General features: G+C 51.8%; 2 protein-coding genes across 3 annotated transcripts; both read left to right on the top strand.

Annotated features, from left to right (window-relative positions):
• Nucleotides 1-3593: 3593 nt before the first annotated feature.
• On the top strand, nucleotides 3594-8975 carry Pgls (6-phosphogluconolactonase). Of its 2 annotated transcripts, none has more exons than XM_004666035.2 (5): nucleotides 3594-3907; nucleotides 5927-6034; nucleotides 6714-6815; nucleotides 7857-7997; nucleotides 8446-8975. In XM_004666035.2, the coding sequence occupies exons 1-5, from the start codon at nucleotides 3620-3622 to the stop codon at nucleotides 8581-8583; spliced, it is 777 nt and encodes a 258-aa protein (XP_004666092.1). In that variant the 5' UTR covers nucleotides 3594-3619; the 3' UTR covers nucleotides 8584-8975. The 2 variants fall into 2 exon arrangements, with proteins under 2 accessions (XP_004666092.1, XP_045016939.1); XM_045161004.1 differs by lacking the exon at nucleotides 3594-3907 and adding an exon at nucleotides 4507-4661.
• Nucleotides 8976-10363: 1388 nt separating this feature from the next.
• Nucleotides 10364-23874, top strand: Niban3 (niban apoptosis regulator 3). The gene is made up of 15 exons (XM_045160637.1): nucleotides 10364-10418; nucleotides 11739-11869; nucleotides 12203-12328; nucleotides 13782-13896; nucleotides 15040-15207; nucleotides 15513-15628; nucleotides 15724-15849; nucleotides 15904-16066; nucleotides 16721-16911; nucleotides 17012-17170; nucleotides 18369-18485; nucleotides 18570-18677; nucleotides 20194-20305; nucleotides 21905-21983; nucleotides 23716-23874. Exons 1-15 carry the CDS (start codon nucleotides 10364-10366, stop codon nucleotides 23741-23743), a joined length of 1794 nt encoding a protein of 597 aa, XP_045016572.1. The 3' UTR covers nucleotides 23744-23874.
• The last annotated feature ends 3418 nt before the right edge of the window (nucleotides 23875-27292 follow it).

The following is a 27292-nucleotide window of genomic DNA, read 5'->3' as shown; positions in this document are numbered from 1 at the left end:
TTTGTGCCTTTAAAAGGCTTACCAATCTGTTAGGAATGTCTCAGGAAAGATGAGCCATTTCTTTGGGGATAAATGTATTTACAGAGGGAGGTGAGTAACTGCATGGGTGTGTATGTGTGTGCTCATCCATGCACATTTCATTTTCAGAAAGATACTGCAAGCCACTAGGAATTGTGTGTTCTTACAGGCAAACAAGTGACAAGTGAGCTTAAATCTTAAATCAGAATCTGAGCAAGATGGACCTGAGAATGAACCCTATTTATCAATCAGAGAAGGATGACAGCAGAAAAGATAAAGATGAAACCAAAAATAAAACCCAATGGAAGCTAGGCGTGGTGATGCACACCTTTAATCCCAGCACTCGAGAGGCAGAGGTAAGATGATCACTGAGTCTGAGGCCATCTTGAGACTACATAGTGAATTCCAGGTCAGACTGGACTAAAGAGTGAGACTCTACCTCGAAAAACAATAACAAGCCAACCAACCAACAAAAAACAATGGAAAGGAAGAATGTTGATTCAACAATTCCCATTGGATATATTACAAGAGCTAATTTATGATATTATTTGTATGTGTTCTTAAAGTTGTGACCATTGTACTCTTTAGAAGATGCTGGGATGCCGGGTGGGTGCATGCCTTTAATCCCAGAGGCAGAGATAGGAGGATTGATGAAAATTCGAGGTCACTCTGAGACTACATAGTGAATTTCAGGTCAGCCTGAGCTAGAGATTCTACCTCAAAAAAACAAACAAAAAAAATTAAAAATAAAAAAATAATGTTGAGATGTTGGTTGCATTTTTTCAAAACTACATAATGTATAAATCAGCTTTGGAAATCAGTTTTTTTGTTTGTTTTGTTTTTTGAGGTAGGCTCTTGCTTTAGCCAAGGCTGGCCTGGAATTCACTATGTAGTCTCACGGTGGCCTTGAACTCATGGCAATCCCTCCTACCTCTGCCTCCCAAGTGCTGGGATTGAAGGTGTGCACCACCACGCCCAGCTGAAGTCAATTTTAATTTATAAAAATATTTTAAAAGGGCTGGAGAGAGGGCTTAGCGGTTAAGCACTTGCCTGTGAAGCCTAATGACCCCGGTTCGAGGCTCGATTCCCCAGGATTCACGTTAGCCAGATGCATGAGGGAGCATAGCATCTGGAGTTCGTTTGCAGTGGCTGGAGGCCCTGGTGTGCCCATTCTCTCTCTCTCTCTGCCTCTTTCTTCCTGTCTGTTGCTCTCAAATAAATAAATGAAAATTAAAAAAAAAATCATTTGGGGCTGGAGGGATGGCTTAGCGGTTAAGGTGTTTGCCTACGAAGCCAATGGACCCAGGTTCAATTCCCCAGGACCCAGTTATCCAGATGCACAAGGGGGTGCACACATCTGGAGTTCGTTTGCAGTGGCTGGAGGTCTTGGCATGCCCATTCTCTCTCTCTTTTTGTCAAATGAATAAAGTATTTAAAAAAAATACATTATTTGAATGTGTCTATGTGTGCCAGATTCTCTTACCAGTGTAAATGAACTCCAGATTCATGCAACACTGTGTATCTGGCTTTAAGTGGGTACTGGGGAATCAAACCCAGGACAGCATGCTTTGCAAGCAAGTGCCTTTACCCACTAAGCCATCTTACCATTCCTGAATATAGTTTCCAATAGCTGAACATGTCTTTTTTTTTTTTAATTTATGAGAGAGAGAAAGCGCGCACATGTGCAAGAGCAAAAAATTGGTGTGCCAGGGCCTTAGCCACTACAAATGAACTCCAGCGTCACTTTATGCCTCTGGCTTATGTGGGTTCTGAGGTGGTCCTTAGGATTCACAGGCTAATTCCTTAACCACTAAACCATCTCTCCAGCTCAAAATGTCTGGTTTTGCTTTTTCTTTCTTTCTCTTTTTTTATTTTTTATTTTTCTTGAGACAGGCTCTCACTCTGTAGCCCAGGCTGGCCTTGAGCTTTTGTAGCAATCCCCCCTTTCCCCCTGCCTCTTCCTCCCAAGTGCCAATCTGCTGACTTGAAGAGGCCAGAGCATGAGTTTGCCAGCACTCACTACACCCTAGAGACCTAGTCTAGCCTCTGATGTCCAGCTCTGGATCCAGCAGTCTCCAGCCCATATTATTCCCTGAAATATTCCACCTCGTCAACTAAAGTCCTTGGGGAGCTCCTTCATGGCCAGGCTGGAAGACTCTTTCACTGCTCAGATGAACACAACAGACCCCAAAGGGGTTTGGTTGAAATAATTCAACAAACACGTTTCATGGTATTTTGTAATAGGCATAATTTAGGAGGCTTAGGGTCACCCATGAAGAAAACTTAGATATGCTTTGTCTTACAGAGCTTGTATTTTATTTTGTAATTTTATTATTTATTTAAGAGAGAATGGGTGCGCTACAGCCTCCTGCCACTACAAATGAACTCCAGATGCATGTACCACTTAGTGCATCTAACTATATAAGGGCATTGGAAAATGGAGCCTGGCCATTTGGCTTTGCAAGCAAGCATCTTTCATTGATGTCACCTCCACAGCCTCAGAGTTTATATCCTATAGACAACAAACAAGCACTACCAAAAAGTGCAAGAAGAGGGCTTTGGGACTGCATATCATTAACTGAAGTTCTTTGTGAGTAGAGGATGAGGATTAGGGGTTTGAGAGCAGCCTGGACTACATGAGACCTTGTCTCCAAAACCAAACAACAACAACAAAAGAAAAAGAACCTATCAGGGCTGGAGAGATGGCTTAATAGTTAAGGCACTTGCCTGCAAAGCCTAAGGACCCATGTTCGGCCTCTCTCCAGATCCCATGTAAGCCACATGCAGAAAGGTGAGGCAAGCACAAGGTCACACGTGCCCACTAGGTGGCACAAGCGTCTGGAGTTCGATATCACTGGCTGAGGCCCTGGCGTGCCAATTCTCTCTTTAAAAATCAAGGCCTGGGCTGGAGAGATGGCGTAGTGGTTAAGCGCTTGCCTGTGAAGCCTAAGGACCCCGGTTCCAGGCTCAATTCCCCAAGACCCACGTTAGCCAGATGCACAAGGGGGCGCACACGTATGGACTTCGTTTGCAGTGGCTGGAAGCCCTGGCGCGCCCATTCTCTCTCTCACTCTCTATCTGCCTCTTTCTCTCTCTGTCACTCTCAAATAAATAAATAAAAATCTTAAAAAAAAAAAAATCAAGGCCTGTAAAGATGGCTCAGTAGTTAAAGGCACTGGTTACAAAGCTTGAAGCCTGGGTTCAATTCCCCAGTACCCACATAAAGCCAGATGCACAAAGTGTTGTATGCATCTGGAGCTCATTTGCAGTGAAAAAGGACTGGTGCGCCCGTACTGTCTCTCACTCTCTTATCTGCCACTTTCTATTTTTCTGTGTCTCAAACAAATAAATAAAAATATTAAAAAAAAAAAAACAAACTTTCAAATCGTACCCTCCTCCCCTAACCTCAGAACCCCCATTCTTTGAGGCAGCTCCCTCAGACTCCGAGGTTGAGAAGGACACGGGCTCGGCCTGCGGGACCCTGCAGCGACTTCATACGCACAACTGCGCAAGTGCACGGCGAGCTGCTAAAACTGGTCAGCTTTGACGCAGGCGCACAGGCGGCCGCCGGGAGCGCTTCCGCCTCTCCGCCTCCGCCGCCATGGCCGCCCCAGCCCCGGGCCTCATCTCGGTCTTCTCCAACCCGCAGGAGCTGGGCGCGTCACTGGCGCAGCTGGTGGCGCAGCGGGCAGCGTGCTGCCTGGAAGGAGCCCGCGGCCGCTTCTCAATTGGCCTGTCAGGCGGTAGCCTGGTCTCCATGCTGGCTCGTGACCTGCCCCCCGCCGCCGCCGCCGCCGGGCCCGCCAGCCTCGCACGCTGGACCGTGGGCTTCTGCGACGAACGCCTCGTGCCCTTCGAACACGCAGAGAGCACGTACGGCCTTTACCGGGTGAGCGCTACGGGGGCCGCCGGGGGCCACACCTCCCGACTAAACCCGGGCTACAGCGCCGCCTGGGGTCAGACCGGGAGGACCACACCTACTGTATCCGGGCTATGGGAGCTGCTAGGGTCATACCGGAAGTGAACGCCCACGGCCCGAGCTGCGCTCTCCACGGGTCGCGGATGACCGCCACGCCCATTACCTGAACCTTTAAAGTGGCTGCTAGTAGCGGGGTCATTTTCGGAAAACTGCTCGGGGTTTGAATCCTAGCTGCGGTGGCTGGCGCGTGTTCTGCCCATCGCCAGCTACGGTAGCCGCTGGGTATCATACCAAGTCAGCCTCCTATTGCTGGGTAGTATAGAGCCGCTCCTGGCTAGCTGGTCTTGAGACCCCAACTGGGTTCCGCCACTTTCGCTGTCTGCGTGAGAGGTGCGATGGCTGCCTGCTACGCCCTCCTCTTGCTTCATCCCAGGAAGTACCGGCAGGGTCCCGGGCCTCACTTGTCTCCCCTCTAGCCCGGAATAGTGAGTGGCCATGGACCCCAGGCGCCTGACGGTCTGTCGACCCCCTGGCTGGTGAAAGTTGGTGGAGACTTCAGGTCCCTGTAGAATTGGGGAATGCGCTTGGTTCACACATGGAAACTGAGGCATGGAGGACCTGCGTTGGCCCCCAAGACCTTCGCTTGTCTCTCTGCACTCCGCCCGCGGGAGGAAGCCTGGCCCTGGGAGGCGTAGGGGGGTCTTTCACTACACCCACTTCAGAGGTGAGGAAACTGAGGCCAGAGCCCCACCCTGCCTGCGTCTGACATGTAGGGGCCAGAAGGGATGTGGGAGTCCATTGCAAGTCATCAAGCAAGGTCCTGGGTTCCATCCCCAGCGCTACAAAAAGGGACCCTGCACATTGGGTATCAGATATATGTGTGTGCATCTGTTCGTGTATGAGTGTAGAAGGCAGAGGACAACTTTGGGGTTGTTCTCCCGTCCACCTCATTTTGGGTGAGGGTTTCTGTCTTTGGATTCTGTTTTTTGCTGGGCTCGCCTTGAGCTTCCTGGGAATTTTCTTGTCTGCATCCCGCCTCACCATCAATGTCAGCATGTTGGCATTGCAAAAACCTACCATGGCTTCTGGCTTTTTATGTGGGGTCTGAAGATCAAACTCAGGTACTCTAGCTTGAGATGCAAGGGCTTGATCCTCCGACCCATTTCTCCAGTCCCTGTTGTGTATTTTTGGCTAGGGTCTTAGGCAGCCCACTATGTAACTCACTCTGTAACCAACGCTGACCTTGAACTCCAGATCTTCCTGCCTCTACCTCCTACGTGCGTCGATGACAGGCACGCATCATCATGCACAGTTTGAGGGGCTTGTGTGACAGAACTGAATGTAGCACCCATATTCCTTCTGGCTTTGTTTATCCAGATCCCTATCAGTGTGTATAGACGCTTAGAGTCCGAATATTATGCTTTTGGAAAGTCTTGCTCAAACCCTAGGCCCCAGGATGATGGTCTTGGAAGGCGGAGCCCTCAGGAGTGGGATTCATGCCTTTTCTTTTTCTTCCTTGCTTCCTTTCTTTCTTTTTTTTAAAGATAGGGTTCCACTCTAGCCCACACTGACCTGGAATTCACTCTGTAGTGTCAGGCTGGCCTCTTAATTCACCGCTGTTCTCCTACTTCTGCCTCCTGAGTGCTGGGATTAAAGGTGTGTGCCACCATGCCCGGTGTGATTCATGCCATTTCAAGAGCCCCAGAGTTGTGGCCTAGTATGGTGGCATGCCTGTCATCCCAGTACTGGGTGGCTAGGGCAGGAGACTCAGAAGTGCTAGGCCAGCCTCTGCTATATGTGACTCTGTCTCAAGTCCATGTCCTGGAAGAGGAAAGCAGTAGGAGGGGTCTCATGGTGGATGTGGCAGATCTCATTCATAGCATTCATGCCATGCATGGACTGTGCCTCAGTGTCTCTCTCTGTGGGTGTGAGGACAGTAAAGTTTGTAGGTCACATCCCTCGCTGACATTGCCCTTCCTTCTACCACAGACTCACCTATTCTCGAAGCTGCCAGTCCCCGACAGCCAGGTGATCACCATCAACCCCACACTGCCTGTATCTGACGCAGCTGAGGACTACGCCAAGAAGCTGAGGCAGGTGGGTCCCAGGGAGAAACTGAAGCCAAAGGAAAACCTGAGGCAGGGGGTTCCTGGGGAGAAGCTGAGGTGAGTACAGGGAGGTGCCAGAGAGAAGTATGTCCTTAGCAGTCATGGCCAATCACACAGCAACAGATTTGGGCATACTCTGCACCCCTGTGAGAAAGCCCTTTCTGAGGTTAGAACAGGGAGTCACCACCTTCACATCTTAGGGACACTAGTATCCCCAGTCCTATGATTCTTGGCCACTGGATAGGTGAAAAGTGTGACCTCACAGAAGAGAGTCCCTTTAATCAAGCCAGGTGTGGTGTGGTGGTATATCCCAGCAATTCTAGCACTTAGGGGGCTGAGGCAGGAGGATTGCCATAAGTTCCAGGCTAGCCTAGGCTGTATAGTGAGACTCTTTTTCAAAATCCCCCAAACCATCATCTCTAGCCAGCTCAGAATCCCCAGTGGAAGTCATGCTGCAGTGTGTATCACACTGTGCATTTGGGGTATTGTGACAAAAAAGGTCTGCCATGTAGTACCACATCAGCTCAGTGTAACATTGTTTAATGTTGGGGGTACAAGACCCATAGAAACAGAAGGCTAGATCTTCTGGCTTCTCTCTCTCTCTCTGACCACTCCCTGTGTGATCTTTAAGCCCTGCACAACCTCCCTGATCCTCCTCCTCCATCCAGGCCTTCCAAGGAGACGCTATTCCTGTGTTCGACCTGCTGATCCTGGGGGTGGGCCCAGATGGCCACACCTGCTCACTGTTCCCCGGTCACCCACTCCTGCAGGTGAGTGTGGGCACAGACCCTGACCTCACACTCCGAAGCACCCTACACCCCAAGCTTCAGGTGTCTGCAGCTCCCACAGGGTAGCTGCCTGCAGGGAACATACACTGTGGCCTTCAGGTGGCCCATCTAAAAAAAGACCTTGAGCCACATGTGGTGGCATGTGCCTGGTATCCCACTACTTGAGGTGGAAGCAGGAGAACCATTGGATTTAAAGCCAGCCTGGGCTACAGAATGAGGCCCTGTCTCAAAAACTGCCTAAAATCCTGCAAACAAAAACCTATGACAACCAAATGATTAAGCTTGAATGGGTCTGATGGTGAGCACATGCCTGGTGTGTACCAGGACCTGAGTTCTGCAAACAGAACACAAAAGTCAAAATGTGGGTTAGAGGGACAGCTCAATGAGTCAAATGCTTACCATAGAAGCATGAGGGCCTGAGTTTAGATCCACAGACCCCACATACTAGCCACAAGGTGTGGCTGGCCTCGGTATTCCTAGTATGCGTGAGAGGAGGCAGAGACAGGAGGGCTTCCCAGCATCTCATGGACCAGCTAGCTTGGCAAATGGAGTAGTAAACAAGAGACCCTGCCTCAAACCAGGTGGAAGACAAGGACCAACATCCAAAAGTTGTCCTCTGACTTCAGAGGACACTGGCACACACATGTCCATGCTCACACTCTGAAAAAAGAAAACTTGTAAATGGGTTAGCTCAGCAAGATTGTTCAGTGGATAAAGTGCTTTCTGTGCCAACATGAGGATCTGAATTTAGAGCCCAGAACCCATGTAAGTGCCAGGTAGGTGTGGTGGCAGCTTATAATACCAGCATTTGGACAGTGAGGACAGGATGCCCTGGGCAAGCTTACTAGTTAGACTGAATTGAGAGTTCTGGGCGCAAGTGAGAGACCTTGCCTAAGTAAGTAAAGTGAAGAGTGAATAAGGAAGACATCAACATCAACCTTTGGCCTCCACACATACAGCCACACACATGCATCCACATCCACACACAAAGAAATTGGAATGACCTTGTCTTTCTATTCCCAGGAGCGAGAGAAGATTGTGGCTCCCATCAGTGACTCCCCGAAGCCACCACCTGAGCGAGTGACCCTGACACTCCCTGTGCTGAACGCAGCTCGAACGGTCATCTTTGTGGCCACAGGAGAAGGGAAGGCAGCTGTTCTAAAGGTAACATCCAAAGGTTCCAGTCGCAGAACTGTGACAGGCCCCTGGGAAAGAATGCCCTCTTATACTTGTGACAGAAATAGTTTATAAAGGTGGTTCAGTAGCTCTCAGGCTAAAGGAAATCAAAGTAAGATTACAGGGTAGTTAGGAACTAATAGGTGTGACCCACAATTGATGAGATGAGGTCAAAGCAGCACTCAGAGGCAAATTCATAGCATCAAAAGCTGCATTTTTTAGCAGGACATGGTGGCCTTTAATCCCAGCACTTGGGAGGCAGAGGTAGGAAGATCACTGTGATCACCCTGAGACTACATAGTGAATTCCAGGTCAGCCTGGGCTAGAGTGAGACCGTGCCTTGAAACAAAAACCAAACGCACTGTTCTCTGTGGGGTCTGAGATTTCTGAGGGCTGCTGAGGCTGTGGCCTCACACTCCTGCCCTTCTCCCCACAGCGCCTCCTGGAGGACAAAGAGGACAGCCCGCTGCCTGCTGCCCTAGTCCAGCCACACACCGGGAAGCTCTGCTGGTTCCTGGATGAGTCAGCCGCCCGGCTCCTCACACTGCCCTTCGAGAAGCATTCCACATTGTAGCCAGCCAGAAGGACTCCACAGATGGGACCTGGGGGACCTGGGGCCTTCTGGGGCTGGGCCTCTCCTGGATACCGCACCCTGGGCTTTCTCATTCCTGAAAGGCTGTGTGGGGCTGCAGGAAGCTAATAGTGGTTGCCAGCCCTGCCTGTCCCAGCACAGCCTGCAGGCCCAGCCCTGGCCACTGGGATACTACAGGAGTAATTATGGAAGTCTGTGGTCCCTGGTTTTGATGCCCAGGGTGGGTTCTGGCCTACAGCCCTTTCTCTGAAGAAGGTGATGTTGTTCTCCATGGGCCTCGAGCTCAGTGCAGAACACCTGCTTTGCATGCTTGAGACCAAGGCTTTGATCCCCAGAATGTCCAATAAAAAATTACCAAAAAAAATGGTCTGTATTCCAAAAAAGGTGTGAGGATTAAAGGTTAGAGAGTGGGCCTGTCAGCTGAGCTCTATTCCAGGCCCTCAGGCTGAGCTCTGAGTATCCAGGCCCAGCACTTTCTGTGGTTATCATGGGCACCCACATCAGTCCAAAGTGACTGTGGAGGTCCAGCAAGGTCCACAAGGGGAAAAGGAGATCTGCTATAATGAAACACCAGGATTCACCCTGAGACACATCAGCCGGCATCTCCAGGACCCACACAGCCCTGTGGAGACAAATGCCGGCCATGCCCACTTTACTGTTTACCTGCAGGAGTCTTGAGCAGGATAAGTATCTCCGTGCTCACAGCCCACCTCAGCTGCCAGGACCAAGGAGGAGAGGCTGCTGGATGCAGGGGGCATTCAGTACTGCCTGACAAGGCCCAAAGGGGCGTTCCCCAAACCACAGAAAGTGAACTTTCCTTCAGCATCTTGTCCCTAGGGGCACCTCAGCTACAAAGATGAGGAAGTGGGACAGAGCCTGAACAGAAGCCGGTTGGTTAATAAACAGCTAAAAGGGGGAAGGAAGCTGCCCAGCTGGAGATACAGGCAAAAGCAGGTGATGACTAGAATCATGGGCAGAGGCTGACATGGCTGGCAAGGCAAGGGAGGGTAAGAGGGCGAGGGCCGGGGTCCCACCAGAGGCCCTGCCTAGGATATATCATAGTTTCTATGACCCTCTCAAGATACTGGAATACTGTTACTACATAGGACTACCTCATGAGGCAAAGTGGCTGCTCGGGTCCAGCTATCATGTCCACATTCCAGCCTCTGGAAAAGGAAAGGAAAAGAGGTTGACAAGGAAATAAACCAGCCTTCACATCAGACACTTCATCTTCATGGCCAGACTACATCATAGAACCTTGTGTCAGCAAGGAGTGCTGGGAGATTGAGTTTCAGTCACCACAGGCCCTGCCACAGTCATGATCTGATTATGTATTGGAGTGTCAACTGCCATGGAAGTGGAGGGGCACCTCTTCTCTAATGACCTGTCCCCAGGTGATTTCTTCATTTATATAGCCCAGGCTGACCTGGAACTCCCTATATAGCAGAGGGTGACCTTGAACTCCTGATCCTCTTTCATCTACCTCCTGAGTGCTGGGTTAACAGATATGCACCACCAGGCACTTCTCAGTCAAGACATTTCTTCCCCACACCCCCTAGAAATCCCCCATTCTCTCCTCAGAAACCAGCGGCCTCTGTCCAGCCTGGCCCCAAGGGACAGGAGGAGGCAGGGCAGGGTGGGGCAGGGGTGGCATCACGCCCACAACCCGTCCAGGCTTTTGAACACAGGTGGCATTTAAACTTCTCAGTGGCCACCCGGCACCTTGTGGTGGCTGTGAGGAGAGGACGGGTCCTGCAGCAGGATGGGGGCAAGGCCCTCCAGCCCCCTGGACAAAAGGCAGCAGCAACAGCTGAGGGGTGAGGAGAGGGAACAGGGAGAGGGGTTCTGGGTCACACCATCCAGTGCCCACAATGCCACACTCACATGGCATCTGGGAGCTTCTTGGATAATTTTATTTGTGTGTGTCTCAAGTTCTGATGGGCAATAATGTTAGGAATGATTCAAGACTTAAATGAAATTAAAACAGCAGGGCATGGTGGCACACACACATCTGTCACTCCAGCACTGGAGGACCAGGAGTTCAAGATCACCCCTGGACAACATAGTGTGTTCAAGGCCAGCCTGGGCTCCATGAACCCCACCCCCCCCAAAAAACAAAGTCAAATGTAATATTTCTGCATCTAGAATTGGTGACCCCAGGTGCCTGCTCAGGGAAGGTTTCAGAATGGTGGGGTCATGGGACAAGTGACAGGAAAAGCCTCAGCCGGGTCTCCAGAAGGTCCTTCTATGTGGCTGGGACCAGCAGGCCCTTCTGCATGGACATTGGGGACTCAGGGAAGCCAGGGCTGGAGGGTCCCGATGGGGTGGTGACATGGAGAAGTGGGGCTGCCCTGGACACTGTATAGACCAGAAAAGAGAGCAAGTCATTGTCTCCTAAATGGCAGGTGAGGTGGAAATGGTGAGTTTCCATGAGTAGGAAGAAGAGCAAGGAAGGTGTGGGTGACTGCTTTGAGTAGAGCAGCCAGACCAGGCTGGAGGATGTGTGTAGAGTAGTGTGAACTGTGTGCAAAGGCTTGTGGCATCTAGTCCCAAAATCAGCTGCTGTCCTCACTTGCTGTGTGCCTTTGGGAGAGTGACTTGCCCTCCTTGGGGCTCATTCTCTTATCTGGAAAACAGATAAGCCTACTTTTACAGAGCCCTTGTAGGAATTCACCAAGTTACTTAGATTTAAGGTTGTTTTTTAAAATAAGATTTACTTTCTCTCTTATGGAGAAATGAAGGAAGTGGGTAGGCTGGTCTGTGCCCCAGGTCACCTTATAGTAGAATGGTGGCTGCTGCTGCTGCAACTATCAGACCACATGCTAGGCAGGAGGATGAAAGGTTTCTGTTGTTCTGTTTTGTTTTTGAAGTAGGTTCTAGCCGGGGTTGACCTGGAATTCACTATGTAGTTGCAGGCTGGCTTGGAAATTACAGTGGCTAAAGGCCCTGGCATGCCAATTCTCTCTCACCCTTGCTCTCTTGCATTAAAAAAAAAAAAAAAGTGGCATATAACCACCTGGGTGACTCAAGGTGAAGGGATGGGGCCACCTCCTGGTTGGAGCCTTCAGGGTGCTCAGAAGCTGAGTCTCCTAGGCTCTGCCTTGCAGGGCCCCATCACTGTCCCTTTGTCCCTGCAGGTCAGGTGGACGCGCTGCTGAGGAATTTCCTGCCCTGTTACCGCCGGCAGCTCGCCGTTGCGGTGCTGAGGCAGGTCTCGGGGGAGCTGGGTCCCCGGGAGCCGGCCGGATGCCAGCTGACCCGCAGCAAGGTGCATGCCCGTCCTGCAGCCCAGCCGTCCTTCCCAGGCCTCAGCGGCAACTGTCACTGCTGTCTGCTTCCCTGTTGGCCTCTGGCACGGAGGGCACGTGGGGCTCTGGGGGCTCTGTCTGTCACCTCAGCACTCAGGAGGCACAAGAAGCAGAGGTTCAAGGTCATCCTTAGCTACGAAGGAGCTTGAGGCCAGTGTGGGCTACACGAAACCCTTTCTCCAAGAGGGAGAAGGGGAGAGAGGAAAGGGCTGAGCAACATAAATTTAATGGCACTGGGGACTCAGGTGGCGTCATCAAAGGATGACATGTCACTCTCAGGCCTTCCTCTGCAGAAGCTGCCTCGAGTCCGGGAGCACCGAGGACCCCTGATGCAGCTGAGGGGCCACCCCCCTCAGTGGCAGCCCGTCTTCTGTGTCCTTCGTGGGGACGGTCGTCTGGAGTGGTTCCAACACAAAGAGGTAAAGTGGGGGACTTGGCAACTCCGCTACAGGAAACCTCATCCTGCCTGTGAGGAGGGGCGTGGCTGAGAGGTGGAGCCCCGCCTAGAATCCCAGTAAGTAGGGGCGTGGCTGAGAGGTGGAGCCCCGCCTAGAATCCCAGTGAGGAGGGGCGTGGCTGAGAGGTGGAGCCCCGTCCAGAATCCCAGTGAGGAGGGGCGTGGCCGGGAGGTGGAGCCCCGCCCAGAACTCCAGTGAGGAGGGGGCGTGGCTGGGAGGTGGAGCCCCGCCTAGAATCCCAGTGAGGAGGGGCGTGGCTGGGAGGTGGAGCCCCGCCTAGAATCCCAGTGAGGAGGGGCGTGGCCGGGAGGTGGAGCCCCGCCTAGAATCCCAGTGAGGAGGGGCGTGGCCGGGAGGTGGAGCCCCGCCTAGAATCCCAGTGAGGAGGGGGCGTGGCTGGAGGTGGAGCCCCGTCTAGAATCCCAGTGAGGAAGGGCGTGGCTGGAGGTGGAGCCCCGCCTAGAATCCCAGTGAGGAGGGGCGTGGCTGGAGGTGGAGCCCCGCCTAGAATCCCAGTGAGGAGGGGGCGTGGCTGGAGGTGGAGCCCCGTCTAGAATCCCAGTGAGGAGGGGCGTGGCTGGAGGTGGAGCCCCGCCTAGAATCCCAGTGAGGAGGGGCGTGGCTGGGAGGTGGAGCCCCGCCTAGAATCCCAGTGAGGAGGGGTGTGGCCGGGAGGTGGAGCCCCGCCTAGAATCCCAGTGAGGAGGGGCGTGGCTGGGAGGTGGAGCCCCGCCTAGAATCCCAGTGAGGAGGGGGCGTGGCTGGAGGTGGAGCCCCACCCAGAATCCCAGTGAGGAGGGGCGTGGCTGGAGGTGGAGCCCCGCCTAGAATCCCAGTGAGGAGGGGCGTGGCTGGGAGGTGGAGCCCCGCCTAGAATCCCAGTGAGGAGGGGCGTGGCTGGGAGGTGGAGCCCCGCCTAGAATCCCAGTGAGGAGGTGCGTGGCCGGGAGGTGGAGCCCCGCCTAGAATCCCAGTGAGGAGGGGCGTGGCTGGAGGTGGAGCCCCGCCTAGAATCCCAGTGAGGAGGGGGCGTGGCTGGAGGTGGAGCCCCGCCTAGAATCCCAGTGAGGAGGGGCGTGGCTGGGAGGTGGAGCCCCGCCTAGAATCCCAGTGAGGAGGGGCGTGGCCGGGAGGTGGAGCCCCGCCTAGAATCCCAGTGAGAAGGGGCGTGGCCGGGAGGTGGAGCCCCGCCTAGAATCCCAGTGAGGAGGGGCGTGGCCGGGAGGTGGAGCCCCATCTAGAATCCCAGGGAGGAGGGGCGTGGCTGGCGGTGAGTCTTGGGGTAGCAAGTGCTGAGGAAGATGGCCCGCAGGGAAAATAGCAGCCTGCCTTCTCCCCCCTCACTCCCTTCCTTTCGTAGCTGTGAACAAGCAGCCCCTGTCTGGCCTCCCTCACGTCTGTTCCTGGTTCTCAGGTGTTCGAAGCTGGCGGCCAGCCCCTGGGCTCGGCGGCGCTGACCGGGTACACTTTGCTCTCCTCCGGGCATGAGCATCTCCACCGTTTGGACCAGCTACACCCACACGCCCCAGGTGAGGCTCTGTGTCTATGCCTTGCTGTGGCATTTGGGTCCACTCTGTATCTCAGCCTCCACCCCGCTGTGGCCAGTGCCCTGGTGTTATCTAACCGTATCTCCGTTTGTTACGAAGTGTCCCCTGTCAAGCGACCTTGGCCCTGGGAGAGTACTTTTATTCTGGAAAGGAGGGGGAAAACAAACAAACAAACAAAAAAACCAAAACAACAACAACAAAAAAAACCATACCACTGACCCTGGGCGATAGCAGGGAAGGAAGGGGCAGAGACCAATCAAATTCAGTGTCCGCGGGACCTGAGGACAGAGGTGGAAAGGAAATTGCTCAGTCTCCGGCATGGGTGGTACGGTAAGTCTGGGTTACTTTCTTCCCCTCCTGTTCCAACACTATGCAGAAAAGGGGTTCTAGGAGCTGGACAGATGGCTTAACCATTAAGGCTTGCAAAGCCGAAGGATCTACGTTCAATTCCCTAGTACCCACGTAAGCCAGATGCACAAGGTGGCGCATGCGTCTGAAGTTCATTTGCAGAGGCTAGAGGCCCTGGCGCCCATTCTGTCTCTTTCTCTTCCCCTTCTAAAAAAAAAAAATAATAATAATCCGAGCGTGGTGCTGCACACCTTTAATCCCAGCACTCAGGAGGCAGAGGTAGAAGGATCGCCATGAGTTCAAGGCAACCCTGAGTCTACATAGTGAATTCCAGGTCAGCCTGACCTAGAGTGAGACCCTACCCGGAAAATAAAATAATAATGATAAATAAAAATAAAAACAAGCCATACGTGGTGGTGCACACCTTTAATCCCAGCACTTGTGCAGCAGAAATTGGAGGATTGCTGAAATTTCAAGGCCACCATGAGATTACATAGTTAATTCCAAGTCAGCCTGGGCTACCTACCACGAAAAGCCAAAAAAAATTTTTTTTGAGAAATAAAAGGTGTTCTATGTGTCGCCCTGTGCCACCTGTTTTGTTTCTGAGACAGTCTTGAGATGTAGCAGAGGCTGGAGCATCCTGCAGCCTGTCTCTCCAGGGCTGGGCCCACAGTTGCCCACCTCTCTGCCTGGCTCCTGTATGGTCATGTAGGAATGAATGAAGGAACCCACCAAGGAACGAGTGAGCAAGGCCTGACCCTTTCTGTGTGCTTTCAGGTGACCCCACACACACAGAGCCTGCCCCCATCTTGGGGGAGGCGGTGAGCTTCCCCCTTTTCCTCCAGCACCCCTTCCGCACTCTCCTCTGTTTCTCAGCGGACACCCGGGAGGCCCAGCGCGGCTGGAAGCATGCCCTGCAGGGTGGTATCCGGCTTCGGGGCACAGGTGGGTCCCCGGAAGGGTTAGACGTTTGGGTGCAAGTGTCACTGTGTTCCTTTGGGAGCTAAGCCTGTTTTCTAAGCCATGTAATGATTTGCTGTGGGAAGACAGGGGACTTTCACAGTAGTGTTGTGACAGGGACATATATGGGGAACACAGCTGGGGGTGGTGGTGAGGGAAGGCTTCCCGGTGGAGGCCACTGATGTCAAAGCTGAGATCTGAAAAGAGATGAGGGGTCAGCAGGGTGACTCGTGCCAAAGCCAGGAGGCGTCCCTGGGCAGGGAGGTGAGAGAGCGGAGGCCGCCTCTCAGTCCTGCAGCGCAGCCAGGTTCCCGCGGCCCACGCCTTCCTGGACGCCGTCCGGCTGTACCGGCAGCGCCTGGGCCACTATGGCGACGACGACGTGACCCTGGGCTCGGACGCGGAGGTCAGTGTGTCTCCCACAAGGCGACCCCCGGGAGCCCCGCGCCTCCCAGCCTGCCGGGCGCCCACGGACGACTCCAGTCTTGTCATGTCGTGCAGGTACTGACGGCCGTGCTCATGCGGGAGCTGCTGCGGGCCTGGCAAGCTGAGACCCCGGCGGGTCTGCAGGGAGCGGGCGGCTCCGGGGCCCCTGCCGAGGTGCGCGGGGCGCCCGGGTGGCAGCGGGTGGGCGGTGGTGGCTTCCGCTGTCATCTAAGCCCCTCCTCCCGTCCCGGGCAGCGCCTGGAGGTCGCGTACGCCGTCGTGCTGGCCCGCACCTCCGCGGGACTCCGCGCCTTCCAGCCGGAGAAGGACGAGCTGCTCGCAACCCTGGAGAGGGCGATCCGCCGCGACTTGGAGCCGGTGCAGCGCCAGCGCGCGCTCGCCGCCGCAGGGCTGCTAGGTGAGGCCGGGACGGGGCTGGGGCGGGGCCTGCTTGGGAAGAGACAGGACGCGGTGCTGCCAGGCTAGCCAGGTACTGGGCAGTCAAGGTGAGGCCCAGGGGCAGGGCCACCGAGGATAGGTATGACGTGTGGGCGGAGTCAGGGCCCAGGGGCGAGTCTGTGGAGAGGGGCGGGGCTTGATCGGGGAGGGACTGGACAGTGTGGGGCGTAGCCCGGGAGCTGGGCAGTGCCTGTGAGGCCCAGACTCGGGGCCAGGGGGAGCAGGGGCGGGGCCAGAAAATGAGAAGAGACAAGAACTCCACAGGTGGTCGGCCATCGAGTTTTCCATGCAAGGGGCGTGGCCAGGGCGTGACAGGGGAAATGGGTGTATGCACATAAGGGTGGGGCTTGAGGCTGGAGGGGCGTGGCCAGAGGCCCCACTGGAGAAAATGCGGGGCCAGGGAAAGACTTGGCTGAGGTTAGAGTAGACACCAGGGGAGAGCCACTGTGCCTCCTCTGATGCTCAGTAAGCAAGATGTGGGTTTGAGTACCTCTGCCTCCTGGGCCTGCGCCTTTGGGGCAGTGCTCCCTGCTCCCAGTCTCAGTTTCCTCATCTGCACAGTGAGTGACTACCCACCTCACCACTGAGCCAGGGTCGGCTTCTCTCACTGCAGTCCAGGTCCAAGGCCCTCTGGAGGTGTGCCTGCGCCAGGAGGTGGACGCGAAGCTGGCCCCACTCACACAGGCGCTGCTGAGCCCCCTGGAAGCGTCGCTAGGGGCGGTGCGGACCCTCCTGGCCCGAGGTATGGACCAGCTGTCCTGCCACTTGCGCAGGAACCCCTCGGGCAGGCGGCTGCGCAGGGAGGTGAGTTCCAGGAGGAGCTCCTGGCCTGGTGGCTGGTGGCCTGTGGGCTTCCATCAGCTGATAGTGTTTTTCTCCCCATCCCCTCACTGTGCAAGAGCAGGTTTATACATTTGGGGAGATACCATGGGACCCAGGGCTGATGCAGGCTTGCTACCGGGAGCCCCAGAGGAGTCTGTGTCGTCTCCAGCCGCTGGTCGCGCAGTTTGGTTTTTTGGGAATACAGAGCCTGGTGTTTGGGGCCCAGGATCTCGCCCAGCAGGTGAGGACAATGCCAAGGATAGCCCTGGTTGAGGGAACCACATTGGGAGAAGTTGTCTGAATTTATGGAAAGGCAGAGAGGTGGGAAATGAGCCAGGTGGGTAGGCAAGCGGCCTGGGCGGATTCTAGAGGGATGCAGGCTTAAGGGGCTGGGCTGTGACTGGAGGGCAGCAGGTGTGTAAGCAAGACAAGTCAAGGTTTGGGAGGCCCTGTCTTCTACAGGGAGTGCCAGCTGTCAGGAATAGGAGTAGGGAAGGAAGGTTGGCACTAAGGTGAGGGCTGTCAGAGGGGACATAGCAAGCCTTTTGAGAAGCCTAGTGTGGTGACACATGCTTGCCATCCCAGCACTGGGGAAATGGAGGCAGAAGAATCAGAAATTCAGCCATATATAGAGTCTGAGGTCAGCTTTTGTCTTCATGAAATACTGTCTTTAAAAAAAAAAATAAAAGGGAGCCGGGAGTGGTGGCGCACGCCTTTAATCCCAGCACTTGGGAGGCAGAGGTAGGAGTATCGCCATGAGTTCAAGGCCACTCTGAGACTACATAGTGAATTCCAGGTCAGCCTGTGCTAGAGTGAGACCCTAACTTGAAAAAGGGGGGGTGGGGAGATGACTTAGTGGTTAAGGCACTTGCCTGCAAATCCAAAGGGCCCTGGTTCAATTCCCCAATACCCACGTGAGCCACTTGCACAAGGTGGCACATGCATCTAGAGTTCATCTGCAATGGCTGAAGGCCCTGGCACAGCCATTCTCTCACTCTCTGTCTCTGTCCCTCCCTCCCTCCCTCCCTCTCTCCCTCTCTCCCTCTAATCTCTCTCAAATAAACAAAGTAAATTTTTAAAAAGTGGTGGGTGAGGACTGGGAGCTGTTTTGGATATGGTACTTAAAGAGGACGTATGTTGAAATGATCCAGTGTGGCTTGACACCTTAGTTCAGTTTGTGCACTGTGCAAGAGTGGTCACTAGGGCAGGCTGGCTCTCTGCTCCACAGTCTGGGCACCGTGGCACTATCTTCCTGAGCAAGTTTCCTCAGTGAAAAGCACAGAGGAATAGGCAGAGGGACAGGGAGGTGGCTGGTCCAAGGCACCAGCTGGGCAGGTGTAAGGCTCAGAGGCCAGAGCATACATTCCTGGAGAGAGAGAGAGAGAGAGAGAGAGAGAGTGTGTGTGTTGGGGGAGTCACTGCAGCACCTCCTTCTGCAGCTCATGGCGGACGCTGTAGCCACTTTCCTGCAACTAGCGGATGAGTGTCTGACCTCAGCTCTGGACTGTAACCAAGCAGTTCAGCAGCTGGAGAAAGTCCAGGGGCTGGTGCTAAAGGTGAGGCTGATGGTCGGGAGGGTGGTGGTGGCGGCCTGGAGGCTCTGAGGGTCACCATACGGATTCTCCATGTGCTCCCTGCAGAAGCTGGCCTCTGACAGTGAGTCTGCCCGGCAGAGGTACATGCGGGACTGGCTGCTTAGAATCTTCTCACCCTTCCTGCAGAGCCAGCTCAGGCCATGCTGCAAAGTGGTGAGCTATGGGGCAGGGGACACATAGGTCATGCCTCTCTGTAGAGGGGACAGAGAGCCACTGAGAGGACCAGAAACTGTTCCCTGAGGCTCAGTTAGGTGGCTCCTGTGATACCCACTGTTTTCCCTAGGACTCTGTTTTAAAAAAATATTTAATTAAATTATTAATTTGAGGGGGAGAGGCAGATAGAGAGAATGGGCACACTAGGGACCTCCAGTCAATGCAAATGAACTCCAGACATATGTGCCACCTTGGGCATCAAGCTTTATGTGGGTTGTGGGGAATCAAACTTGGGTCCTTAGGGTTTTTAGGCAAGCACCTTAACAGCTGAGCTTCTTTCCAGGCTAACTCTTCTTTTTAAAATATTTTATTTTACTTATTTATTTGAGAAAGAGAGAATGGCACACCAGGGCCTCCAGCCATTGCAAATGAATTCCAGACGTATGTGCCACCTTGGGCATCTGGCTTACGTGGATACTAGGGAATTGAACATGGGTCATTAGGCTTTGCAGGCAGATGTCTTAACCACAAGCCATCTCTCCAGCCCAGATCTCAGGGGTTGAGCACATGCAGAGCATATGGGAGGCCCTAGGTTCCATTCAGCCTTGCTGCACATGAATAAGGCCTAGGGTTCTATGTGGTGGGAGCACAGGGGAGAACAGCCTGTGCAAAGGTCCGAAGGTATGATCTCATCCACTCCTGAGAAAGTGGAGTGTGTGTGTGTGTGTGTGCATGTGTGTGCATGCTTACAGATGACAGCCTTGGGTGCTGTTCTGCAAATGCCATCTACCTTTTCTTTTAGACAGAGTCACTCCATAAGCTTAGAGCTCACCAGTTAGGCTAGACAAGGAGCCCCAGAGAGCCTACCCCACCCTGGGTTTCCAAGTGTGTGTCGCCACATCTACTGTTTTTGTTTGTTTTATTTTATTTTATTTTATTATTTTATTTTAATTATGTTATATTATTTTATTTTATTATTTTTATTTATTTTGAGGTAGGGTCTCACTCTACCCCAGGCTGACCTGGGATTCACCAAGTAGTCTCAGGCTGGCCTCTACTGCACAGTGATCCTTCTACCTTTGCCTTCCAAGTGCTGGGATTAAAGACATGCACCACTGGCTAATATTCAACTTTTATGTGTGCCCTAGGCGTAAAACTCAGGTACTCATGCTGGCAAGGCAAGCGCTTTACCCACTGAACCATCTCCCCCAGCTCAGAGAAAGTGGCTTTAATTCATTTGTGAAAGTGTCACTCTGTGACAGAGTTCCCAGCTCTCCTTGTGTGCTGGGGGAATTAAAATTTCAGGCATGTGAACTCTGGGGACATTCACAAGACACTGTGGTTTAGGTGCTAACTCCATGACAATACTCAGGATTATGAGTGAGGCTACTTTATAGAAAGGGAAACTGAGGGCCAAGTGCCCCTCCAGCTAATCAGGCCAGAGCTACAGCTCAAACTCATACCATGATCATGGAGAGGTCCAGCCTACAGCCTGGCCCTTAACTGCGTGTTCCAGGAGCTGCCTGAGGTCGAGGGCGTGATCCAGGCTGCAGGCTGCCAGGCTCTCACCACTGAGGGTGTCTATGAAGATGTTCTCCGTGGAGTGTTGCTGCAGAGGATTGACAGAGGTGAGTAGTCATGTGGCTCAGGGGATCCTAGTCCCACTCAGGACCCCTCACCTATCACTCCCACAGACCTTGACCTTTGAGATAAGGTCAGACTGGAATAGAAGGTTCTCAACAAACAGGGATGGAGCTCCCTGAAGGGGAGGTACTTGGAAGGATGCTGTGCAGGAGTTCTCTGGAGGAGGAAGGAAAGGAAGGCAGGGGTCAACAAACACATGCTCCTTGGCGGGGCAATGGTTCTAGTAACATCTTGCTCCCTTCTGCAACTGATGGCTGACACATTATGTTGATAGGAAGAATGTCAGGCAGCGGTGACACAGGGATGTCACGGTGCCCATGTGGTTGTGCACAAGGTCTGAAAGGGAGGCTGGAGGCCCCTGGGCCAGATGTGCAGTTTAGACTTTACTGTGCATGTGACAGGAGCCATAGGGGGGTGTGAGTGGAAGGTGGGAGCTAGGGATCCGGACAAAGGACAGACCTTGGATGGGAGAGGCAAACAAGGAGCAAAGGCAAGCACAGAGAGGGATGTCACAGAGCCCACCTCTGAGGAAGTAGAGGATGTCACTGCAGAGAGCCCACTGGTGAGTGCTGAGAGCCACAGGGCAAGAGTAAGGCTATATCCTTGCTCTGTGGGCCAAATGAGAGATGGCGGCACAACCCTGTCTTTCTGGCCATCCTCCTGCCTGAGCCTCTCTTTGAGCGCTGGGATTACAAGCATGAGCCACTATATAGAAAAGCAGAGGTTTTCAGTGGAACAAAGTAGGTGGGTGTAGTGGTGCATACCTGTCATCCCAGCATTAGGGAGGCTGAGCCAGGAGGTCAGGATGTCAAGGTCATCTTTGTCACCATAGTGAGTTCAATGCCAACCTGGGCAACATGAGACCTGGCATGGGAAAAGAAAAAAAGCACAGGGCTACATGAAAAATAAATCTTGTAGAGGTCAGAGAGATGACTCAATAATTAAGGCGCTTGCCTGCAAAGTTTAATGACCTGAGTTTAGTTCCCCAGCACTCTTCAGATACACAAAGTGGCACCTGCATCTGGAGTTTGTTTGCAGTGGCTGGAAGCCCTGGCATATACCCAATCTCATATTCATCCCCCTATCTCTCTCCTTTCAAAAAATAAAACGATTTTTAAAGCCAGGTATGGTGGCACATGCCTTTATTCCCAGCACTCAAGAGGCACAGGTAGGAGGATCACTGTGAGTTTGAGGTCATGCTGAGACTACATAGTGAATTCCAGGTCAACCTGGGCTACAGTGGGACCCTACCTCGAAAACCAACCAACCAACCAACCAACCAAAACAGCTAATTTAAAAAAAAAAAAAAAACTTCAAAATGTAAAATTAATTCCAGAAACAGACAACTTTGTTGAGTTTCTGATCCTAGAGGTTTGGCACATTCTGAAGGGATTCCCACTTCAGTGAATTTGTAATGTCTGCCCAGAGTTGGAAGGTGGAGCCTACATTCTTCTGTCTCAGTGACTTGTGCAGGGATGGATTAGCAATGTCTGCCACTGGCATAGCTTGGAAGACAACTTCTTGTGATCCAGCCAATGCCTGGGCTTCCCCAGCAGTATCCAAGATTTTCTCTCTTATTCCAGAGTTGAAAAAGACCTTGGGCACTGGTAACAGTGACTGTGACATAACTTGTTCTCTGGCTGTGGGACCAGGAGGCAGCAGGTTAGAACTTCAATGATTTCTGTACCGTGGTGGCAAATGCTGGAGTGGGTTGGGGCTGTGTAGGGGGCAAGGGTGAAAGGGGCTTTGTCTGCTGATCTGGCCAGGCTGACTAAGCTTATGGTGAGTAGGCTGAGGAGAATCTGCAGGGGCATCTGAGCCTGAGAAAGATTTTCCAAGGCCAGGCTCTGATGTACCCTTGGGAGTTGAGGTGGTGACTAATTTACGTTCCTGCTCATCTATCTGCGATATGATGGGGCATATCTCAAGTATCAATTTATACTTCAATATTGGCTGGGGGGGGGTGGTGAGGAACCCCTGGTTTATAGTTAGCAAAGGTGCTGTGTGGAGGGGCATGGCTGCAGCTTGTGACCCCGCACCAACTATCCTGTACACTCCCAAGCTGAGCAAGAGCCACAGAGCAGGGGCAGCTTCCACTGATAAACACAAGCACGCACACTAAGAAAGATACACACACTCACAAAGATACACACACTTGCATGCCCTCACAGAGAGACTCTGAATGTCCATGCATTGGGTATGAGGAACTGTAGGAAGGCCCCAGAATCTATTTAACCACAACCAAAGTGATGGGTTTTTAAATTTTTCTTTCCTTTCTGATTTTTTCCCCCAAGGTAGGGTTTTCACTGTAGTCCTGGCTGACCTCGAACTCCCTCTGTAGCTTCACACTGGCCTCAAACTCACAGTGATCCTCCTACTTTTGGCTCCTGGGTGCTGGGATTAAAGGCTTGCACCACTATGCCTGGCTTCTTTTTGATTTTCTTTCTTTCTTTCTTTTTTTCCAAATTTTTATTAACAACTTCCATGATTATAAAAAATAGCCCATGGTAATTCCCTCCCTCCCCGCACTTTCCCCTTTGAAATTTCACTCTCCATCATATCCCTTTCCCCTCTCCATCAGTCTCTCTTTTGTTTTGATATCATTATCTTTTCCTCCTATTATGGTGGTCTTATGTTGGCAGTGTCAGGCGCTGTGAGGTCATGGATATCCAGGCCATCTTGTGTCTGGAGGAACACGTTGTAAGGAGTTCTACCCTTCCTTTGGCTTTTTTGTTTGTTTGTTTGTTTGCTGAGGTAGAGTTTCACTCTAGCTCAAGCTGACCAGTAATTCAGTATGTAGTCTCAGGTGGCCTTGAACTCATGGTAGTCCTCTTACCAATGCCTCCCAGGTGCTAGGATTAAAGGTGTGTGCCACCATGCCTGGCTTTTTTCCTTTTTGATATTTGAGACAGGGTCTCAGGCTGGTCTTGAACTTATGATCCTCCTGCCTCTACCTTGTGAGTGCTTGAATGACCTTGTCTAAAATACACACACACCCATGGGCGTTTGAGGGCTTTCCTTTTCTTTCTTTCTTTCTTTCTTTCTTTCTTTCTTTCTTTCTTTTTTTTTTTTTTTCCTGAGGTAGGGTTTCACTCTAGCCCAGGCTGACCTGGAATTCACTATGTAATCTCAGGGTGGCCTTGAACTCATGTCAATCCTCCTACCTCCCAAGTGCTGGGATTAAAGGTGTGCGCCACCACACCCAGCCATACTTCACATTTTTACAGAAGGGACTTGGCTGTCCTTCATCTCCCACAGATAGCTAGGGACCTACTGTGGTACAAATATTTCATGCAAGTGCACATCTTGTGGGTAAGTCACTTATGGAAAACCACAGGGCAAGAAAGGGTGTTTGTCATTTCCACAGGGGTCACTAAAGCATCCTCCACCACAGCCACCCCACCCAGCCCAGAGTCCTGTGATGGGCAGTTGAGAGGTCCTTCCAGGTCCTGCGAGCAGCCTGTGAGCTTGGCCTCTGCCACATACCTTCTCCATGCTCTCTATGTCGGCGAATATTCTGTGCCTGATTCTTGGACAACTGTGTGGTGCCATTTTACAGATGAGGAAACTGATGCTCAGGTCTGACAGAAGGAAAGACTTGCCCTAGCAGCCAGGCTCTGACCACCAGATTCTGTCCCTGCTGCCAACATCCCCCCCGCCCCAACCATGTCCAGGAACATCCAGAGCCAAGAAGCTTCACCCATCCATCCTGGTGTGAATTGCATCCAGGGCTAAGAGTGGCGGTTCTGGGCCAGTGTGTGCGCTCTTCCTAGACCTTTATCCCCCTCTGCCTCCCGCTCATAGTGGCATTTTCTACAAACCATCTCAAACCACAACAAAGGAAACCAAAACTAAATAAATAAATTAATTAATTAAAGATGTGTGTTGACTTATTTTTTTAACTTTAAAAAATTTTTATTTATTTATTTGCAAGCAGAGATAGAGATAGAAGACAGACAGAGAATTGGGCACATTAGGGTTTATAGCCACTGCAGATGAACTCCAGGTGCATGTGCCCCTTGTGCATCTGGTTTATGTGAGTCCTGGGGAATTGAACCTGGGTCCTTTGGCTTCACAGGCAAATGCCTTAAACCACTAAGCCATTTCTCCAGCTCTTAACTTTGTCTGGGTTTTCAAGGTAGGATCTCATTCCAGCCCAGGCTGACCTGGAATTCACTCTGTAGTCTCAGGGTGGCCTCGAACTCCCGGTAATCCTCCAACCGCTGCCTCCCAAGTGCTGGGGTTAAAGGTGTGCTTCACAATGCCCGACTTTTAAAAAATATTTTAAAAATTTATTTTGAGAGAGAGAGAGTGAAGGGGCATGACAGTGCCTTCAGCTGATGTGAAGGAACTCCAGATGTGTGCGCCCCCTTGTGTGCATGTGCAATGTGCGCTTGCATCACTGTGCATTTGGCTTATGTGGGAGCTAGAGATTTGAACATGAGTTTTTAGGCTTCACAGGCAAGTGCCTTAACCACTAAGCCATCTCTCCAGTCCTTGTAAAGACATTCTGATTGAGAATTTTTTGTTGTTTTTTTTTCAAGGTAGGGTCTCATTCTAGCCCAGGCTAATGTGAAATTCACTACGTAGTCTCTCAGGGTGACCTTGAACTCACAGCAATCCTACCTCTGCCTCCCGAGTACTGGGATTAAAGGTGTGCATTATCACACTCTGCTTAAAGATATTTTATTTATTTATTTGAGAGAGTGTGAAAGAGAGAAACAGGCAGATAGAGTGAGAGAGAATATGAGTATGCCAGGGCCTCTAGCCACTGCAAACAAAATCCAGACACATGTGCCTCTTTGTGCATCTGGCTTTATGTGGGTACTGAGGAGTTAAATTCAAGTCTTTAGGCTTTGCATGCAAGCATCTTAACCACTGAACCATCTCTCCAGCCCTATTTTAATTTATTTTTTTATTATTGACAACTTTTATAATCATAGACAATAAACCATAATTTCCTCCTCCCACTTTCCCGTTCACATCTTCACTCTCCCTCATATCCCCTCCCCCTCTCAATCAGTCTTTTATTTTGATGTCATCATCTTTTCCTCCTATTATACTGGTCTTGTGTAGGTAGTGCCAGGCACTGCAAGGTCATGGATATCCAGGTCATTTTGTGTCTGGAAGACTACATTGTAAAAGGGGTCCTGTCCTTCCTTTGGCTCTTACATTCTTCCTACCACCTCTTCTGTAATGGACCCTGAGCCTTGGAAGGTGTGATAGAGATGTTTCAGTGCTGGGCACTCCTCTGTCATTTCTTCTAAGCACTATGGTGCCTTTTGAGTCATCCCAGAGGTCACCACCATCTGAAAAGAGAAGCTTTCCTAACCAGAGGTGATTGTAGCATGAATATATGGGTATGATCATTAAGAAAAGTGCTTATCTAGCACTTTGGGGAGCATAATATATACATTTAGCCACACACCAGTAGGTGTTACACCCCTGGAACTCATGACTTCATAGGTTTTTAGTATCAGGCATGTATTCCCTCCCATGTAGCAGGCCTCCAGTCCAATTAGAGTGCAGTTGGTTTCCCCCATAACAGACATGCCACTATGGCACCCACTGGCTCATTTGGCCTGACTGGCCAAACTTAAGGCTTGAGATGTTCACTGAGGTTTTCAGCTTAGCTCCAGCAAGATTTCTCAGTAACTTTGAAGTGCAAGGATGTGGAGTCTTCAGCAATAGAGTCTTACCATTTGCTCCTAGTAGGAAACCAAGCACCCCTATTTTCTTCATTTATTACTGGGGATTCTAGGTGAGGCTCCACCTCCCAGATAGACCCTCTCCTCACTGGGGATTTGGGGCTGTGTTCTACCTCTGAGTCACATCCCCAGCCCGCAGTCCTAACTGGGTCTCAAATTCTCCACTGAGATCTCACAGCCTTGACAGGGAAGTCCTGGGAGCTTGGCAGTCCCCCTGTCTCCGCCTCTCCAGCTGCTTCCTGCTTGGATTCCTGAGGGATTTCCCTGGCTCCTGCCAGTCAGGTCTCAGCGGGACCTGACACTCATGCTGTTCCGGAGTTTTGGGCCTTTGCCAGGATGACCGGATGCTAGGTTTCCTCCAGCCCCACTTCAGAGGCAAAGTGACATTTCGGAGGCAGCTGGTGGCAGAGAGTTTGCTCAGCATTTGCAAGCTCAGGCTTCCATCCCTAGCACCAGAAAAAGCCTTTTTTTTTTTCACTTAATTATTATTTTTTATTTTTTTATTTTTCGATGTAGGGTCTCACTCTGGTCCAGGCTGACCTGGAATTAACTATGTAGTCTCAGAGTGGCCTGAAACTCATGGCGATCCTCCTACCTCTGCCTCCCAAGTGCTTGGATTAAAGGTGTGCGCCACCACACCCGGCTATTATTATTTTTATTATTTTGCCTCCCTGCCACCCAGCTATCTTCTGGTGGTGGCCCAGGGTAGAAGGCAGACTTTAGTTTGGGAAACCCCAGCAAGAGAATTTGTTACCCAGCCCCTTTTCACAAGGCCAGTGTTTGCTCTCAGAGCCAAATCTTTCCATATGGAACTGGATATATCTTGTCACCTTCTACTTAATATGAAGGATTGTGAAATCTCCAAATGTAAACTTGCTTCTCTTTCTCTCTGTTTTGTTTTTGTTTTTGTTTTTGTTTTCAGGGTAGGGTCTCGTTCTAGCCCAGGCTGACCTGGAATTCACTATGTAGTCCTGGGCTGGCCTTGAACTCATGACAGTCCTACCTCTGCCTCCCAAGGGCTGGGATTAAAGGCATCACCATGCCCACCTTGTTTTTACCTTTTTATTATAGAAAGCTTCAAACATACCCCCAAATGTAGATCCCAAGTGAGTTCCTACATTTTAGTAATGGTCAACCTAGTTTTCTCCTTTCTTCTCTGCTCTCAAGACTATACCCAATCAAGCAACCAGGCATGACTTTCCCAGAACTATGTGGACAAGCAGACAAACTTATGCCCTGTGCAGAACATTATCACGTGTTTGC

Source organism: Jaculus jaculus, chromosome 1 (genome assembly GCF_020740685.1).
Source record: "Jaculus jaculus isolate mJacJac1 chromosome 1, mJacJac1.mat.Y.cur, whole genome shotgun sequence".
Taxonomy (NCBI): Eukaryota; Metazoa; Chordata; class Mammalia; order Rodentia; family Dipodidae; genus Jaculus; species Jaculus jaculus.
Note: the sequence above shows the minus strand (reverse complement) of the source record. Positions and strands in the feature narration are given on the sequence as shown.

Excerpts from the sequence above, each read along its gene's own strand:
- Pgls (XM_004666035.2), top strand. The coding sequence starts at position 3,620 with ATGGCCGCCCCAGCCCCGGGCCTCATCTCGGTCTTCTCCAACCCGCAG. Across the intron at positions 3,908-5,926 it reads GCACGTACGGCCTTTACCGG|ACTCACCTATTCTCGAAGCT; the intron begins GTGAGCGCTACG and ends CTTCTACCACAG. Across the intron at positions 7,998-8,445 it reads GGAAGGCAGCTGTTCTAAAG|CGCCTCCTGGAGGACAAAGA; the intron begins GTAACATCCAAA and ends TTCTCCCCACAG.
- Niban3 (XM_045160637.1), top strand. The coding sequence starts at position 10,364 with ATGGGGGCAAGGCCCTCCAGCCCCCTGGACAAAAGGCAGCAGCAACAG. Across the intron at positions 12,329-13,781 it reads AGTGGTTCCAACACAAAGAG|GTGTTCGAAGCTGGCGGCCA; the intron begins GTAAAGTGGGGG and ends CCTGGTTCTCAG. Across the intron at positions 18,486-18,569 it reads TCCAGGGGCTGGTGCTAAAG|AAGCTGGCCTCTGACAGTGA; the intron begins GTGAGGCTGATG and ends TGCTCCCTGCAG.